Raw genomic sequence first — 17,414 nt, 5'->3', positions numbered from 1 at the left:
CTATGGTAGTCTCTTACTGGTCTGGGCCTTGGAAATATATTGACCTTTTTAGATATCATTTTTTTGCTGGAAGTGCTCTTTAAGACTGACAAATGAGTTTTGGTTCAATACCAGCTAATGGGTATTACTCCCTCGGAGTTGATAGCTTATGTGGGGCTTCTTGATCTATGTTGTCCCATCCATTCCAGCCAGGTTTTAAAATAGTAACCACTGTTCCCATTCGCAGCTAACAATCCTGCTCTTTCAGTGGCAAGTGATCCATGTGGAGCCTCAGACTGGTAAAATGAGACTTCCTTCTCCCAGACAAAATCCAATTACGTTGGGACAATAGTAGCAGCCCTACAGGCTTTGATACCTTTTTGGAAGCCTTGGTTCTCGCCATCGTCCATTGGAAGTCTGAGTGCCTCCGTTTCCTTTCTTTTCCTCTGGGTCTATCCACCCATCGCCGCTTGCGCTAGGATTTAACCATGTGGATTCCATCTGGTGCAGAAAAGCTAATCATGCCAAGGGTGCTCCTGACTGTGTACATGTGGAAGGTGCATCGCAGTAGGCCTATACTCCATGTGGACATACCATAGTCAGTGCTTTAGAAGGATTTGAGGGATGTTGTGCTGCAACTGATAATATGTTGGATACAGTAATTTGTCATAGCTTCTTCCAGTTCATGCAGATAAGATGTATTACACCTGATGAACAATGTCACTCAGATTACAATGGCACCATCTGGTGGCAAACTGTAAGACTAAAATCTTCCAAAGTGTTTTTTTGTAAGACCGTGGCACTCGATAAACAGTTTAACATGACATTTATGGGGTAATAGAAAATAAATACTAAAAGCACTAGACAATTTTCTCCAAAACCCATTTATTGAGTTGATATTCTGACCACACTGTCGAGTACAAACCTGCATCCCCTGGTTGTGTGTGCTTACTGGCAGAGGAAGGTACTTGGACAGTTGTTTCTGTATGGGTTAAGGTGTTAAGTGTGTTTTTAATATCTTACATAACCACAAACAGGGAGTGGGTGATGCTAGTATAGCTTTGTGAATCAATGACAGCAAGTCAAGACAGTCAAAATCTAAACAGGCTGCAGTAGTCGTTATGGCATAATCTATATAAAATGGTGTGACAGACTGAAGTCACGTTACATAAGACAAGGCAACAGAAGGGTAAGCGCACCCTCAGGCAGGACTGGCGATCACTGCTCACTGACAGACAACACACACAAAAAAAAAACACAACCATAGGGGGACCTTATTGCAATTAGCGTAAAGAACACTGGTTATTTCTGTGTCCATCATTCATTAAAAACAGTCATACTTGGCAGAATTATAAACACATATTTCACTAGGCGATTGCTTTAAAAAAAATAAAAAAATCACAAGTTATGCTTGTGGATCTCAAATTAGGATTCAGGCCACTTAGATTGGCTGAGTGTTACCAAAAGATATGGCTGGACCATAGTGGCAAGTCATCAATGGAGAAGATGGCCTCACATCAACAACCTGCCCAGGGACTGTGGTTGAAAATTAGCCGGTTGGCTAAAACAAGCACTTTTACTGAAACGTTGATTAATGTGCACTGTCCCTGTAAAAATACAAATACTCAGCCTACATCTGAACCCTGCATATAGTAAAACAACATGCGATTAATATAGCACTTTAAGGACCAAATCTAAACAATTGTAAAAAAAAAAAAAAAAAATAAAGTTTACAAAAACATGAATAAAGAGCGGGGTGGGCTGAAATAAGAGAGATGTATCAGTGTATGGGGAGGGTTGGGGTTAGGATACGAACCTGATTTAGGGTAAGGGGCATGTGGGTTGGTAGGGGACAAGAATGTCAGCGGTGGGTGGGGGGGGCAAGGTGGTGAAGGGCTTTGTAGGTCAGAAAGAAGAGCTTGTAATCAATGCGTTGAGAGACAGGGAGCTAGTGAAGTTCACAGAGGAGATGTGCTACCAGTACTTAGTGTGGGTGAGGGGGTCGGGCTGCAGAGTTATGAACCACTTGGAGACTATGGAGGGAGCCTGAGTTGACGCTAGAGAGTAGTGAGTTACAGTAGTCAAGACAGGAGGAGATGAATGCGTGTTTCAACGGCAGGACAGGTGGACCTAGCTTTGGCAATGTTGCAGAGGTGGAAGAATGACAATTTGCCAGTCTGTCCGTCTTATGTGATGGTCAAAGGAGAGGGTGAAGCCAAGGTTGTGTGTGTGGGGGGAGACAGTGGTGTCAATCGCAAGATTACCAGCTTTGGTGAAGATGGATTTGGTGTCTATGAGTAGGAGTTCCGTTTTATAAATGCTTAGCTTGAGGAAGCGTTGTTGCAGCCATGTTTTTATTGCCTAGAAAGGAAATTCAATGTGGGTCGAATAGGGATTTGGTGCCGAGGTGATCTGGGTGTCACCTGACCAAGGAAGATGAAGCGTAAGGGGCCCAGCACAGTACCTTGGGGGACACCCTGTGTGACTGCAGTGGCGTCTGAGGTATGGCCATTGAGGGAGATGTAGTGGGTCCGGTTTATGAGGTATGATTGTAGCCAGGAAAGTGCTGCACCCTCAATCTGATGACTCAGTGCTAAAAGCGGCACTCCGGTCAAGGAGAATCAGGATGTTAAGGGCACCAGCATCAGCAGAGGTGAGGTCATTCACAACTTTGAGTAGAGTTTCAGTACTGTGGTGGAAACCAGACTGGACGAGCTTGAATTAGTTGTTGACTAGCAGGTGGGTTAGAATTGGGAGGCCACGGTCTGTTCCAGAGTCTTGGAAAGGAAGGTTGGAAATTGTGCAGAAAGATGGTGGTGTCCGTTCCTGGTATTTTTAAGATGGGGGAGGGGTGCCTGCAGCTGTTCTGTAGTTGGAGGGATGAGATCCGTGGGTAAGGGAGAGGTTGATGGTGTGTGATATATGGACAGAGGGCAGGCAGGCTTTAATGAGAACAGAGCTGTGATGAGTAAGTTGTGGTGTTGATGACATGAATTTTGAGATATAGGGAGAGTCAATGAGTGCAAATTCGTAGAGCCGGGTTTCAGGGGTGACGGTTGAGGTTGACGGGGGGAGGGGCAGATAAGAGAGATTGATCAGTCAGTGAAGTGTATATGTGAGCTTTTCCTTGAAAATAGCTGACGGAAGGAGTTGCAGAGTTCAGTGGAGGGAGTAGAGAAGGCGTCGTCACGAGGCTGAAGTAGTTTTCTGACAGTGGAGAACTCTTTATTGAAGCAAGCAGTGCATGGATCTCAGGGGTCAACCAGGAGGAGAAGGACACGGTTTAGTTTGGAGGGGGGGGGGGGGGGGAATTGAGGGAGCAGTGTTGACTTGGGCAGCTAGTTCATCAGGTGAGTTGGGGGCGTGTTCAAGGGGCAGAGCAGATGGCATTAGAGTTGTAGGGGGTCAACAGCTTTTATGATGCAGAAGGAGTTGGTCTGTATTGTTGGGTAACATTGAAACAGCAATGAAATAAGAGGCAAGTTGAGTTGAATGATTCCACATGAATATTCATATTACCAAGCAACAGCAAGCATGGGGAGAGTGGGACAGCAATGGCAAGTAGTTTAGATAGGAATGATTCATTAGCTTTGGGAGGACATCACCCCCCTCCCCCTGGACAAGACACCTCCTTGAATCAGACAGACTGCTTGTGGAGGGAATGATTAAGTCTCAAGGGTCCTAGGTCTTCTAGAAGCTCTGGTTGCGTTCTGGGCAGACAGTCCCCCGTGGTTCAGTGTTGGCCAGGGCCCATAGTCCCTGCTGTCAATAGTGTGTGTGTTTAAAGGTAGGAGATGAGGTGATCACAGTTTGGGTTGGTTGGACATCTTGGTCTTCAGGTTCTCTGACAGTTTATCCAGGAACTCAAAGGTGTTCAGGTAGTCTGAGCGTTTGGTACTAAGGGAGAAGAGAAGAAAGACCGTTGGAGTCAGTCTAGTTTCAGAGTCAGATTTACTGTGCGTATGTATGCATGCTACTCACCCTGCCATGCCTTTGATACAGATCGCCAGATCCTTGGTCATGAAGCCAGCCTCGATGGTCTCCACGCAGACGACCTCCAGGGCCTCAGCAAACACACGCAGCTCTGCGTTGTCATCCAGCTTCGCTCGGTGCAGCAGCCCCCGTGACCAAGCAAAGATGGACGCTGCGCACACACACACACACACGTTAGGGACATGTCAAAACGTTGAGCTCTTTTCCTAGGTCCTCGTGTTGCCTGTGTTTCTCTGCGCTGTAATCAATAGAAAACACAGTTTCTATTGGACAAATTCAGGTAGGTCCCTCCCAGTTTGGTGTAAGAAACATTTTGCAACATAATCAGTGTAATGAATACACCCCTGCTACATGCAGATCTACATCCAGAAGGGGAATGAGCTGGGCTGAATGCTTTTTATAGAACAAGCATTATCAGTCGGAGACCGAATGAAATAGAACATGCATTGTATCCGTGTGTAATTTACCGATGGGGTTGGTGGATGTCTCCTTGCCCTGCTGGTGCTGTCTGTAGTGGCGCGTTACCGTGCCGTGGGCCGCCTCCGACTCGACCGTACGACCGTCAGGACAGATGAGCACACTGGTCATCATACCAAGGGACCCATAACCTGGGGTACACACAGAGGTATTAAATACATCGGTCACAAAGTACTTAACAGCTAACTGGATATAAGCGCTCATGGACAGTAGTGCCAAGACAAAATATATATATATCAGCATTCTCCTGTGTTCTGGAACTAAACGTCATTCTATTGAGATAGTCTTAAAATACACAAGTTCAAAACTGGACTAACTGGTCTTACCTTGGGCTACAGAGTACACTAGACTAGCTGGTCTTACCTTGGGCTACAGAGTACACTAGACTGGACTAGCTGGTCTTACCTTGGGCTACAGAGTACACTAGACTAGCTGGTCTTACCTTGGGCTACAGAGTACACTAGACTAGCTGGTCTTACCTTGGGCTACAGAGTCAGACTGGACGTCCCCGTCGTAGTTCTTGCAGGCCCAGATGAATCCTCCATCAGACTTCATGGCCTGAGCCACCATGTCATCAATCAGACGATGCTCATACCAGATCCCCTTCTGCTCAAACTTAGAGCGGTACTGCCTGGGACACACGGGAACAGGTCTGAGAACAGGGTTTACACACCTAAACCTCGTACTGTCCTTTATAAAGGAGTCAGAAATTGAACATTTGCATAGTAGGTGGGGGGGGGGGGGGGGGGGGGGGCTTGTCGGCCAATTACCCTTTATCGTCAACCATACATTGTATGTGACTCATGTGTATCGTCTACATGCTGAAAAAATATAGTGTCAATAGGGAAAATAAAGATTTACTCGACAATTAAATGTCTGAGGCCAGGCAGACATACTTTTCATAGATCTCCTGGAAGATATCTTTGAAGCGGCCGTCGTACTTCTTGAGGATGGTGTTCTTGGTGCTGAGGTACAGAGGCCAGGCTTTTTGCAGCCCCATCTGGAAGGAGCTGTGGGCAAAGTCCCTGATGGAGCTGTCTGTGTTGTACATCCCCAGAGCCACACCACCTGAACCTGGAGGACAAAGACACATCATTCTCATGAAGATACTGTACACTCACATGAATACACCACACACACTAAGACAGCCACCTCCCCCCCTCCCCCATTTTGCAAACAGAGCAATGGAGCCAACCTTAATCACAACCTCTAGTTAATCAAAATTCTGTGTTTGTCTACAGTATGTGCAGAAGAGGGAGGTACACAGCCGATTTATCATTCAGAGTTAAATCAGATACAATATGAGAATGGCAGTAATATTTACACAGCAAACATATGTAAAGATTGTCTTATTGACATACACAGGCTGGCACCATAGGCTGACACAATATTATATAACGGACAAAATCTATTCTGGACATTATTTTCCCTTACAAGCAAAGGTTACATTTTAACATTGATTTTTATTGACAAGTAAACTTGTGGTTTTACCTTCAAAGTCATGGACAACAAAGTTCATTGGCTCCCCAATCTTGGGTGTGAATTTCATCTCCAGTCTCCCAGGTCCAGGTACCACAAAGTCTGTGGCCTTGTACTGCAAAGGGGAGAGAGAGTGGAGAGGTCATTGATGAAACAGACAAGGGCTCCATCTAGTGGAGGAAAATAGAAGTGCAATCCCTGTCTGGGGCAACCAGGCACTGGTCTACTGTTCACTGGGTAGATGACAGTAACCTGTAATCTCAGAATAGATGAGAGGTTACATTGCTGTTGGAGAGCTGAAATGCAGATGTGTCTGGTCAAAATGAATCATTGTTATGGTTGTCTTCAACCAATCAGTAGTGTGGATGCAACCGAAAGAGCAATCCGAAATAGCACTATATTACAATAAAAAAATCCAGGCCATACCGTGACGTGATTGTCAAATACAGTAAGCAACCAAAAGGTCAAGTTCCCACCTCATTTCTCAATGGAGTTGAAGCGTATTGACAACGGCATGGTGCCACGTAGAGGTTAGATTATTCTCTAGCTGCAGTACAGTATGAATGACGTTCCACTTTGAGACGTGGAGCCAGTGTAGCGACATCATGGTCTGAAGGGCAAAGCCATTTAAAATCAGTGACTGAGCGTTCAGTGACAACACCAGTCCATTTGTCTCTCTGTGAGCAGGCCTGACCACCACCTCTAGTCGGCATGAAGTGAACATGTGATCACCTGGAGACTGTACAATATCTCCCTTAATTAAAAACACGTTAACAGACAGGGTACCACTAACACATAGCTTCATTTACCTAGGGCATAGCATCCATCCTCTGTCTCGAGGTAAATCAGATTCAAGGAAGTGAGGGAGGAAGGGCCTAGAGAAACCTAGAGAGCCAATCATTAGGGGTGGGAGGGGCATGGTATAAAGACATTTTGATTAGAGGTCAACTGATTATGATTTCTCAACACCGATACCGATTATTGGAGGACCAAAAAAAGCAGATGCCGATATTTATAATAATGACAATTACAACAATACTGAATAAACACTTATTTTAAGTTAATATAATACATCAATAAAATCCATTTAGCATCAAATAAATCATGTTCAATTTGGTTTAAATAATGCAAAAACAAGAAAGTAAAAGTGCAATATGTGCCATGTAAGAAAGCTAACGTTTAAGTTCCTTGCTCAGAACATGAAAGTTGGTGGTTCCTTTTAACAGGTGTCTTCAATATTCCCAGGTAAGAAGTTTTAGGTTGTGGTTATTATAGGAATTATAGGACTATTTCTCTCTATACCATTTGTATTTCATATCCCTTTGGCTATTGGATGTTCTTATAGGCACTTTAGTATTGCCAGTGTAACAGTATAGCTTCCGTCCCTCTCCTCGCCGCTACCTGGGCTCGAACCAGGAACACATCGACAAATCAACAACAAAAACAACAAAACAACAACAGCCAAAATAAGAATGTGTTCTTAACTGACTTGCCTCGTTAAATAAAGTTGTAAAAAATAAATAATAATAAAAATTGTCGCCCAAAAATACCGATTGTTATGAAAACTTGAAATCGGCCCTTCCGATTAATCGGTCAACCTCTAATTTTGATGAATGGTTAGTAAGGGTTCTACTGCTGAAGGGGTGGTAGGTTACCTGGTCTCCGTGGGCATGCCTGCCGATGATTATGGGTTTGACCCAGCCGGGCACCAGGCGGGGGATGTTCTTACAGATGATGGCCTCCCTGAACACGGTGCCTCCCAGGATGTTACGGATGGTCCCGTTGGGCGAGCGCCACATCTGCTTTAGCTTGAACTCCTCCACCCGGTTTTCATCCGGCGTGATGGTGGCACACTTAATGCCCACGTTGTAGCGCCGCGTCGCCTCCGCCGCCTCAACCGTCACCTTGTCGTCTGTGGCATCGCGGTTCTCCATGCCCAGGTCGTAGCTAAGGGAAGGGCAGAATAGCAGCAGGGAGGAGGATAACTGTTACCTTTAGGGTTCATGGGAGGACAAATGATATGAAGAGTATGTGGGCCTGTTAGAAACATATTAACTTTTTAATTGGTTTATCAGAATAAAGTTTAATACATTTACTGTGTGTTTGTTTGATGTCATTGAGCCTTCTATAATGAAGTCAGTGGGGATTCCCAATGCAAAGCCTACCTCTGATGACTGAACCACCTCATCAGGGAGTTCCCTAACAGAGCCACACTGTACCAATCAAAACAGGACCCAGTAAACAAAACCTTCCCGTTTCAAATGCAGCAGGAATTAAACAATTGCAAAAAGTAGAATGTATTTGTCGAACAGAGCGACATTCAAATACAGTGTGAAATGTAAATCACAGTGTCACCACTATAGAGTAAGCTTGGTGAGAGGCTGAACCAGAAACAGTATACAAGATGCTAACATGTGAACAAAGAGGCCAGTCTTCACAGGCTGTTGCTACGTGACTGAACTAATGAATGACTCCTCTGAAAGACCCAACACATCCTAGCAGGCGATGGGGTGCTCTGGATTTCCACTAGTTACCGCAAGCAAAAAGTCAATTGGCTAGATGGTTAAAAAAAGGTGTCTTTTTGGTCTTCAATTTAAGGTTAGCAGTGTGATTAAGGTTGTTTAAAATGTTATTTTAAGAGAAATTGTAATAATAGGCTGGGTTTATGACAGCTAGTGATGACTGACATGCTTCTCCTGGTGGCAATGAACTATTAGTTTGAGGTATTATTACATAACCAACTTCCCATTTCTACACACATTTAGAGACCGGGTTGTCTGCTCACAAACTACAACATTTTTTATTTTTTAACCTTTATTTAACTAGGCAAGTCAGTTAAGAACAAATTCTTATTTTCAATGACGGCCTAGGAACAGTGGGTTAACTGCCTGTTCAGGGGCAGAACCTTCCGGTTACTAGTCCAACGCTCTAACCACTAGGCAACCCTGCCGCCCCAACAATGCAAGAAGGAACTATTTATTTGTTTATTGATTTAACACTAAATTGAAAATCACCCCACAAATAAAGTGTTCACTGCCCCGTACATCTAAAAAGGACAAGACGAAGCATAAATACCTAATTTCCTTGTAAGCCTTTCCTTGTGTAAACTGGGTTTTGTTCAACAACCTTTCACCCAGTTTCTCCCTCCCCCTTAGCCTAGTACTACAACAATGTGCTACTCCACAGACAACCGCAGGTTAGATGTGCATCTCAATGCCATTGGCAAATCAGCACATCTGATACTGTGATACAGCACTACGGGCGTTGTGTAATGGTGCGAGATGGCGATAAATTGCCTGAGGGCTGTGTGCGCACTGTGGTTGACCAAGATGACCCGTCCACACACCCCACATCCCCAACCAGACCGAATGCATTCTTAAGATTTGTGAAACCAATGAGTGTGCCTTACAGACACAGAAACTGGGACAGCAGGAATAAATAAAAAATTAAGCTATCCTTCTCACGTGACCAACTTCAGATGGCAATAATTTGATACATTTTTTAATTACTGGAGATAAAAATAAAAAAAATTAATACATCTGCCCAGGACATGGGTAATGAGCATGACCACATGTCAGGTCATGGGTAATCTCTTTCCAAAACACTTCTGCCCAAATGCACGTAGAGTCTGGTGGACGAACGCGTCAAACTTGACCTTCATTAGCAGAAAGCCCAGGAGAAACTCCCGGCGCATCGACATCAGCTTATTTTACCAACCAATAATTTCCCACAACACCTTCCCCCTAACCCTCCCGTACAATAGCACACCACAAGCACAGAGCGACACCTCAGTAGTGAGTGTCGCTAAAATTAAAATAGTTCACTCATTAAGGTCACTCCCACAGAATTCTAAATGGTCATTCCCACAGACCAAATTTGAATAGTTGATGTACCAGGCTTATTATGTGCTGTGCACAATAGCCTGGAGACCAGGTTAGATCATGGGTTTGGAAAACTGGTATGAGGTCATGGGTTCGTGTTGGTTATAGAACTTCCATTACAACCTATCATGTTGCATCAATTCTGAAAATATTGTAAAAGTAGTAAGAACTCCGAAGCTCTTAAAACGCATAAGGTCTGTTTTATCCTTTAACTGCCAGTTCTCAAAAACATCAAAACGTTTCTAACGGTTTTAAGACACTGCAAAGCTCACGTACAATTGTAATAATCACAGCACAGCAGCCAATGTTGTGCAAGTGTTTAATATCAGTCCACAGTCTGAAGGTCTAGTGCAAAGAGGACTGGACTAGAGCAGAGCAGAGCACTGGACAAGAGCAGAGGACTAGAGCAGAGCACTGGACTAGAGCAGAGGACTGGACTAGAGCAGAGGACTGGACTAGAGCAGAGGACTGGACTAGAGCAGAGGACTGGACTAGAGCAGAGGACTGGACTAGAGCAGAGGACTAGACTAGAGCAGAGGACTAGACTAGAGCAGAGGACTAGACTAGAGCAGAGGACTAGACTAGAGCAGAGGACTAGACTAGAGCAGAGGACTTGAACAGTTCAGATTTGACAGACCAGAGTTGTAGATTGTAGAAGGATTGGTTCTGGATCAATCATGCCGCATCCAACTCATCTAGTCTGCTGATATCATATGATCAGCTAAAACAGCTACCTCTAGGAACAAACTGGTCCACAGTTTCAAAATGCATTGGTCTTTTCAAAAATGGTAAATGATTATACAAGTCCCTTTGATCTGGCCATCACACTACCTTTTACCCAACATGTTCTGAACAGACATCTAATACAGGATAGCATGAGAGTACAATACAGAACACGTTGCACAATAATGTGCAGCGACAACTAACAAAGCTGTCCTTGGGGATATTTGCTAGTGTCTAGGGTTAGTGTAGTGCAGAGCACAGCTACAATCAGCATTTCCACATCACGTGTTATTCCTGTAACCTAAAGGGGTTTCCTGAGCATGAGACTTAAGAAAAATTGAGCATTACAAGTCAATCTAATGAACCCTGTAGCGAACCCTACACGCCCGCCCACCAACCTACCTAGCGAACCCTACATGCCCGCCCACCAACCCTAACCGCCCGCCCGCCCACCAACCTACCTAGCGAACCCTACATGCCCGCCCACCAACCTACCTAGCGAACCCTACCCGCCCGCCCACAACCGAACCCTACCCGCCCGCCCACAACCGAACCCTACCTGCCCGCCCACCAACCTACCTAGCGAACCCTACCCGCCCGCCCACCAACCAACCTAGCGAACCCTACCCACCAACCAACCTAGCGAACCCTAAACGCCCACCCACCAACCTACCTAGCGAACACTACCCACCAACCAACCTACCTAGCGAACCCTACCCACGAACCAACCTACCTAGCGAAACCTACCCGCCCGCCCACCAACCGAACCCTACCCGCCCGCCCACCAACCTACCTAACGAACCCTACCCGCCCGCCCACCAACCTACCTAGCGAACCCTACCCGCCCGCCCGCCCACCAACCTACCGAGCGAACCCTACCCGCCCGCCCACCAACCTACCTACCGAACCCTACCCGCCCGCCCACCAACCTACCTAGCGAACCCTACCCGCCCGCCCACCAACCTACCTAGCGAACCATACCCGCCCGCCCACCAACCTACCTAGCGAACCCTACCCGCCCGCCCACCAACCTACCTAGCAAACCCTACCCGCCCGCCAACCTACCTACCGAACCCTACCCGCCCGCCCACCAACCTAGCGAACCCTACCCGCCCGCCCACCCACCAACCTACCTAGCGAACCCTACCCGCCCACCCACCCACCAACCTACCTAGCGAACCCTACCCGCCCGCCCGCCCGCCCACCAACCTACCTAGCGAACCCTACCCGCCCGCCCGCCAACCAACCTACCTAGCGAACCCTACCCGCCCGCCCGCCAACCAACCTACCTAGCGAACCCTACCCGCCCGCCCGCCAATCAACCTACCTAGCGAACCCTACCCGCCCGCCCACCAACCAACCTACCTAGCGAACCCTACCCGCCCGCCCACCAACCAACCTACCTAGCGAACCCTACCCGCCCGCCCACCAACCAACCTACCTAGCGAACCCTACCCGCCCGCCCACCAACCAACCTACCTAGCGAACCCTACCCGCCCGCCCACCAACCAACCTACCTAGCGAACCCTACCCGCCCGCCCACCAACCAACCTACCTAGCGAACCCTACCCGCCCACCAACCAACCTACCTAGCGAACCCTACCCGCCAACCAACCTACCTAGCGAACCCTACCCGCCCACCCACCAACCGAACCCTACCCGCCCGCCCACCAACCTACCTAGCGAACCCTACCCGCCCACCAACCAACCTACCTAGCGAACCCTACCCGCCCGCCCACCAACCAACCAAGCGAACCCTACCCACCAACCAACCTAGCGAACCCTACACGCCCGCCCACCAACCTACCTAGCGAACTCTACCCGCCCGCCCACCAACCAACCGAACCCTACCCACCAACCAACCTAGCGAACCCTACACGCCCGTCCACCAACCAACCTAGCGAACCCTACACGCCCGCCCACCAACCTACCTAGCGAACTCTACCCGCCCGCCCACCAACCAACCGAACCCTACCCACCAACCAACCTAGCGAACCCTACACGCCCGTCCACCAACCTACCTAGCGAACCCTACCCGCCCGCCCACCCACCTACCTAGCGAACCCTACATGCCCGCCCACCAACCCTAACCGCCCGCCCGCCCACCAACCTACCTAGCGAACCCTACATGCCCGCCCACCAACCAACCTAGCGAACCCTACCCACCAACCAACCTAGCGAACCCTAAACGCCCACCCACCAACCTACCTAGCGAACACTACCCACCAACCAACCTACCTAGCGAACCCTACCCACGAACCAACCTACCTAGCGAAACCTACCCGCCCGCCCACCAACCGAACCCTACCCGCCCGCCCACCAACCTACCTAACGAACCCTACCCGCCCGCCCACCAACCTACCTAGCGAACCCTACCCGCCCGCCCGCCCACCAACCTACCGAGCGAACCCTACCCGCCCGCCCACCAACCTACCTACCGAACCCTACCCGCCCGCCCACCAACCTACCTACCGAACCCTACCCGCCCGCCCACCAACCTACCTAGCGAACCATACCCGCCCGCCCACCAACCTACCTAGCGAACCATACCCGCCCCCCCACCAACCTACCTAGCAAACCCTACCCGCCCGCCAACCTACCTACCGAACCCTACCCGCCCGCCCACCAACCTAGCGAACCCTACCCGCCCGCCCACCCACCAACCTACCTAGCGAACCCTACCCGCCCGCCCGCCCACCATCCTACCTAGCGAACCCTACCCGCCCGCCCGCCCACCAACCTACCTAGCGAACCCTACCCGCCCGCCCGCCAACCAACCTACCTAGCGAACCCTACCCGCCCGCCCGCCAACCAACCTACCTAGCGATCCCTACCCGCCCGCCCGCCAACCAACCTACCTAGCGAACCCTACCCGCCCGCCCGCCAACCAACCTACCTAGCGAACCCTACCCGCCCGCCCTCCAACCAACCTACCTAGCGAACCCTACCCGCCCGCCCACCAACCAACCTACCTAGCGAACCCTACCCGCCCGCCCACCAACCAACCTACCTAGCGAACCCTACCCGCCCGCCCACCAACCAACCTACCTAGCGAACCCTACCCGCCCGCCCACCAACCAACCTACCTAGCGAACCCTACCCGCCCACCAACCAACCTACCTAGCGAACCCTACCCGCCCACCAACCAACCTACCTAGCGAACCCTACCCGCCCACCAACCAACCTACCTAGCGAACCCTACCCACCAACCAACCTACCTAGCGAACCCTACCCGCCAACCAACCTACCTAGCGAACCCTACCCGCCAACCAACCTACCTAGCGAACCCTACCCGCCAACCAACCTACCTAGCGAACCCTACCCGCCCACCCACCAACCGAACCCTACCCGCCCGCCCACCAACCTACCTAGCGAACCCTACCCGCCCACCAACCAACCTACCTACCAAACCCTACCCGCCCGCCCACCAACCAACCAAGCGAACCCTACCCACCAACCAACCTAGCGAACCCTACACGCCCGCCCACCAACCTACCTAGCGAACTCTACCCGCCCGCCCACCAACCAACCGAACCCTACCCACCAACCAACCTAGCGAACCCTACACGCCCGTCCACCAACCTACCTAGCGAACCCTACCCGCCCGCCCACCCACCTACCTAGCGAACCCTACCCGCCCGCCCGCCCACCAACCTAGCGAACCCTACCCGCCCGCCCACCAACCAAGCTAACCCTACCCACCAACCAACCTAGCGAACCCTACACGCCCGCCCGCCCACCAACCTACCTAGCGAACCCTACCCGCCCGCCCGCCCGCCAACCAACCTAGCGAACCCTACCCGCCCGCCAACCAACCTAGCGAACCCTACCCGCCCGCCCACCAACCTAGCGAACCCTACCCGCCCGCCCACCAACCTAGCGAACCCTACCCGCCCGCCCACCAACCTAGCGAACCCTACCCGCCCGCCCACCAACCTAGCGAACCCTACCCGCCCGCCCACCAACCTAGCGAACCCTACCCGCCCACCCACCAACCTAGCGAACCCTACCCGCCCACCCACCAACCTAGCGAACCCTACCCGCCCGCCCACCAACCTAGCGAACCCTACCCGCCCGCCCACCAACCTAGCGAACCCTACCCGCCCACCCACCAACCTAGCGAACCCTACCCGCCCACCCACCAACCTAGCGAATCCTACCCACGTAGATTCAGAACACTGATATAACTTTGCTCTATTCATTCCTCTATTCATTCTATGTATTTAAGGTATAGGAAATGTGTCAAAACAGGGTGGACTACCTGAACTTGTCCAATAAGAAGTGCTCATTTTCATTGTAAATGTTTCCCATTACCCTTTGCTACGGCGTACAGTAATGACTACAAGCCCAGATGTAGCAGCAGGTACAAGTCACCTGTGCAGGTCCATCTCCAGGTATGGGAAGATGAGCTTCTCCTTAATGAGCTCCCAGATGACTCTGGTCATCTCATCCCCCTGCATCTCCACCACCGACCCCGCCTTGATCTTCTGGGACATCCTGGAACCTAGGGGAGGCAGAGTAGGAGAGAGTCAGTCAATAGTAACAGGAAAATGGCAAGTTACTTCAGCAGTGATACAGTCAAGGCAATTTCCCCCTGGTCTAAAGTACATATCAAATTAATTTACAACTTGGCTTACTAGACCAGTGAGTCAGCATTTCTCTTGTATTAAATGCCATTTTGCTAAACAGGGACAGTTTCAAAGAGATTCCAACCTCTAGTTTTACAATTATAACAACGTCACCTGAACCAGAATTAGTTTTAGCACCTATGGCCCATTTCTCGAAACTGAACATGGGATAGCCTACATTGGCTACCGGCAAGATCAAGGCAAGAAACCTTGAGATAAAACGCATCCAATCAACAAGGCAGTACTGGTGCTACAGCTGAGTCGATACATTGCTTCTTCTGAAAACTTCGTAACAATGTTGTAACATTCCACCCGGTGGCCATCGTATGATGAGGAGGGGCTAATAGTCTAGGGATACTGACAAAGACTAGACGAAGTTAAAGAATCTAACGTTAGTCTGGGCTAAATTACCTAATATTAATCTCGAATATTAATTTACTGAATGTGTGCACAATCAGCCGGTGTGAGAGTTGTCATTATTTTCACAACAAAACTCATCAGCCTACCTACATCTCTCCATAACACATATTGCAATATACATGTTCGTATCAAATAGGCCACTGTATTTTAAAGACCCAGATGGTATTTGTTATGTCCAACAATGGTTAGTTGGGCTATTGTAGCCACTGTTGCCAGACAAAGGGGATTTAGCGATGATCAGACCAAATAAAAGCGTTTAGACCCAATATACATAAGCAGTAGATACTATGAGTGCCTACCTTCGTTTCTAACAGAACCACAATATGTGGGTAATAGTTTAGGCTGTAGAGCGGCTTGTTCTGCACGGACTGGTTCTAAAAGGCTGCGGCTACAACTGACGAGAGGAGAGGCGCGGTTTCATATAAATAGAGGCGTAGAGGCGTCAACCCGGAGGGAGTTTGATTACACTGAACCGGAATAAAACGGGTTTATTGCCCCTCACCGGGCAAAAGCGGTAAGGGAGGAGCGCCAGGAGCTGGACGGGGCCACAAATAGAGCTGGACGGGGCCACAATGTCAACAAAATAACATGATACATCGCTCAGAAACATAAAACATGTATTTTCAAAGAAATAAATATTATAATTTAAGTAGTTTCCCTTGGGGAGGCAGGTAAAACGATGTGTTTATATAAAGAGCAAAACTTTCGTATGTAAAAACACTGGCCTACATAGAACTATGCCATTTTGGTTCTCAGCCAACTTCATCTTCGGCTTTAACTGGGGAAACCGGTTCATCCTCGTAATCAATGCTAACCCGGTTTACCCACGCCATTAATCGAATCCCCTCCTGGTCAGCACCAGTGAATTCACAAGCAAGACATACACTCCCGGAGCCAATCAGGGGAAATGTCAAACCCTAAACCAGACACCCCACTCGCTGTTTTTTGTTCTCAATGAAATAATGTATTGCGTAGACCAGATCCAGCTGCTATTTCATTGGTGTCTGTGGGAGACACACCCAGTTAAGTAGACTGAAACGTCAACGGTAAACTGTCTTAGTTTACTATCTTTTCCTAAACCAGCCAATAGAGTAATCCCACACGGCTATGGAGGGTGTTTATGGGCGGGTAGTTGTTTTTTTTCCAAGAGGGTTGTTTGTGCTACGCGACTCAATTGCTCTGCGCGAATCCGTTTAATAAAAAATATTTAAAAATGTAACAGTTCATATTAAATGATTAGGAAATGCAGTTGATTTAGGTTCCCAAACACACCCATTTCAACACAACTAACCTAGGCTATCACAATTCTGCGGTTCCTACACTATCACCGTATGTAATCGTCGTCTCTGCAGCTTTTTGAACAGACTGTTCATTGAGAAGGTGGCCTCATTAATGCACAAGTGCGAAAATGTATGATCATACTGACCTCCAAACCGTAGTCGATCTGGCGCACCGAGCATGTCTTCGTTAAACGAAGTATAGGGAACTTCGTCTGCCTCAAATAACGTATGCCTACAATGAATGACAGACGCGTTCAATGTTTTCAGGTCGATGTTGCTACAGCACGGAGGGCTTATTTTTAAAGTAAAATGTTGTGCAACATTTCAACACGAGCATTATGTTGATTTGGCAATGTGATTATTAACTTATAGAAAACACACAGGCGAGGATAGACTTATGATATACACTCGCCTGGGTGTTTTCTATAAGTTTATGATCACATTGCCAAATCAACAACGGCACGCCACCCTTAACGCTTGTGTTGCAATGTTGCACAACGTTCCACTCTAAAAAGACCACAGTGCTGTGGCAACATCGGACGGATAAAAATACA

General features: G+C 48.7%; 1 protein-coding gene across 2 annotated transcripts; it reads right to left on the bottom strand.

Moving 5' to 3' along the window:
• Window positions 1-847: 847 nt before the first annotated feature.
• Window positions 848-17,194, bottom strand: LOC135547628 (isocitrate dehydrogenase [NADP] cytoplasmic-like). 2 transcript variants are annotated; one of them, XM_064976796.1, is made up of 9 exons: window positions 17,007-17,194; window positions 14,907-15,036; window positions 7,584-7,875; window positions 5,941-6,043; window positions 5,346-5,523; window positions 4,929-5,080; window positions 4,440-4,580; window positions 3,961-4,123; window positions 848-3,876 (listed from the first exon to the last, which is right to left on the bottom strand). In XM_064976796.1, the coding sequence occupies exons 1-9, from the start codon at window positions 17,038-17,040 to the stop codon at window positions 3,783-3,785; spliced, it is 1,287 nt and encodes a 428-aa protein (XP_064832868.1). In that variant the 5' UTR covers window positions 17,041-17,194; the 3' UTR covers window positions 848-3,782. The 2 variants fall into 2 exon arrangements, with proteins under 2 accessions (XP_064832868.1, XP_064832869.1); XM_064976797.1 differs by lacking the exon at window positions 17,007-17,194 and adding an exon at window positions 15,880-15,962.
• Between the last annotated feature and the right edge of the window lie 220 nt (window positions 17,195-17,414).

This window comes from Oncorhynchus masou, chromosome 10, assembly GCF_036934945.1.
Source record: "Oncorhynchus masou masou isolate Uvic2021 chromosome 10, UVic_Omas_1.1, whole genome shotgun sequence".
Lineage (NCBI taxonomy): Eukaryota > Metazoa > Chordata > Actinopteri > Salmoniformes > Salmonidae > Oncorhynchus > Oncorhynchus masou.
This window is presented reverse-complemented; position numbering and strand designations above follow the sequence as displayed.

What these genes read in the sequence shown, in the direction of transcription:
- LOC135547628 (XM_064976796.1), bottom strand. Translation starts at nt 17,040, where the DNA reads ATGCTCGGTGCGCCAGATCGACTACGGTTTGGAG. An exon ending in TTCCAGGAGATCTATGAAAA is followed by an intron (nt 5,081 to 5,345) that starts GTATGTCTGCCT and finishes CGTGTGTCCCAG; the next exon opens with GCAGTACCGCTCTAAGTTTG. An exon ending in GTCTGACTCTGTAGCCCAAG is followed by an intron (nt 4,581 to 4,928) that starts GTAAGACCAGCT and finishes TGTGTACCCCAG; the next exon opens with GTTATGGGTCCCTTGGTATG.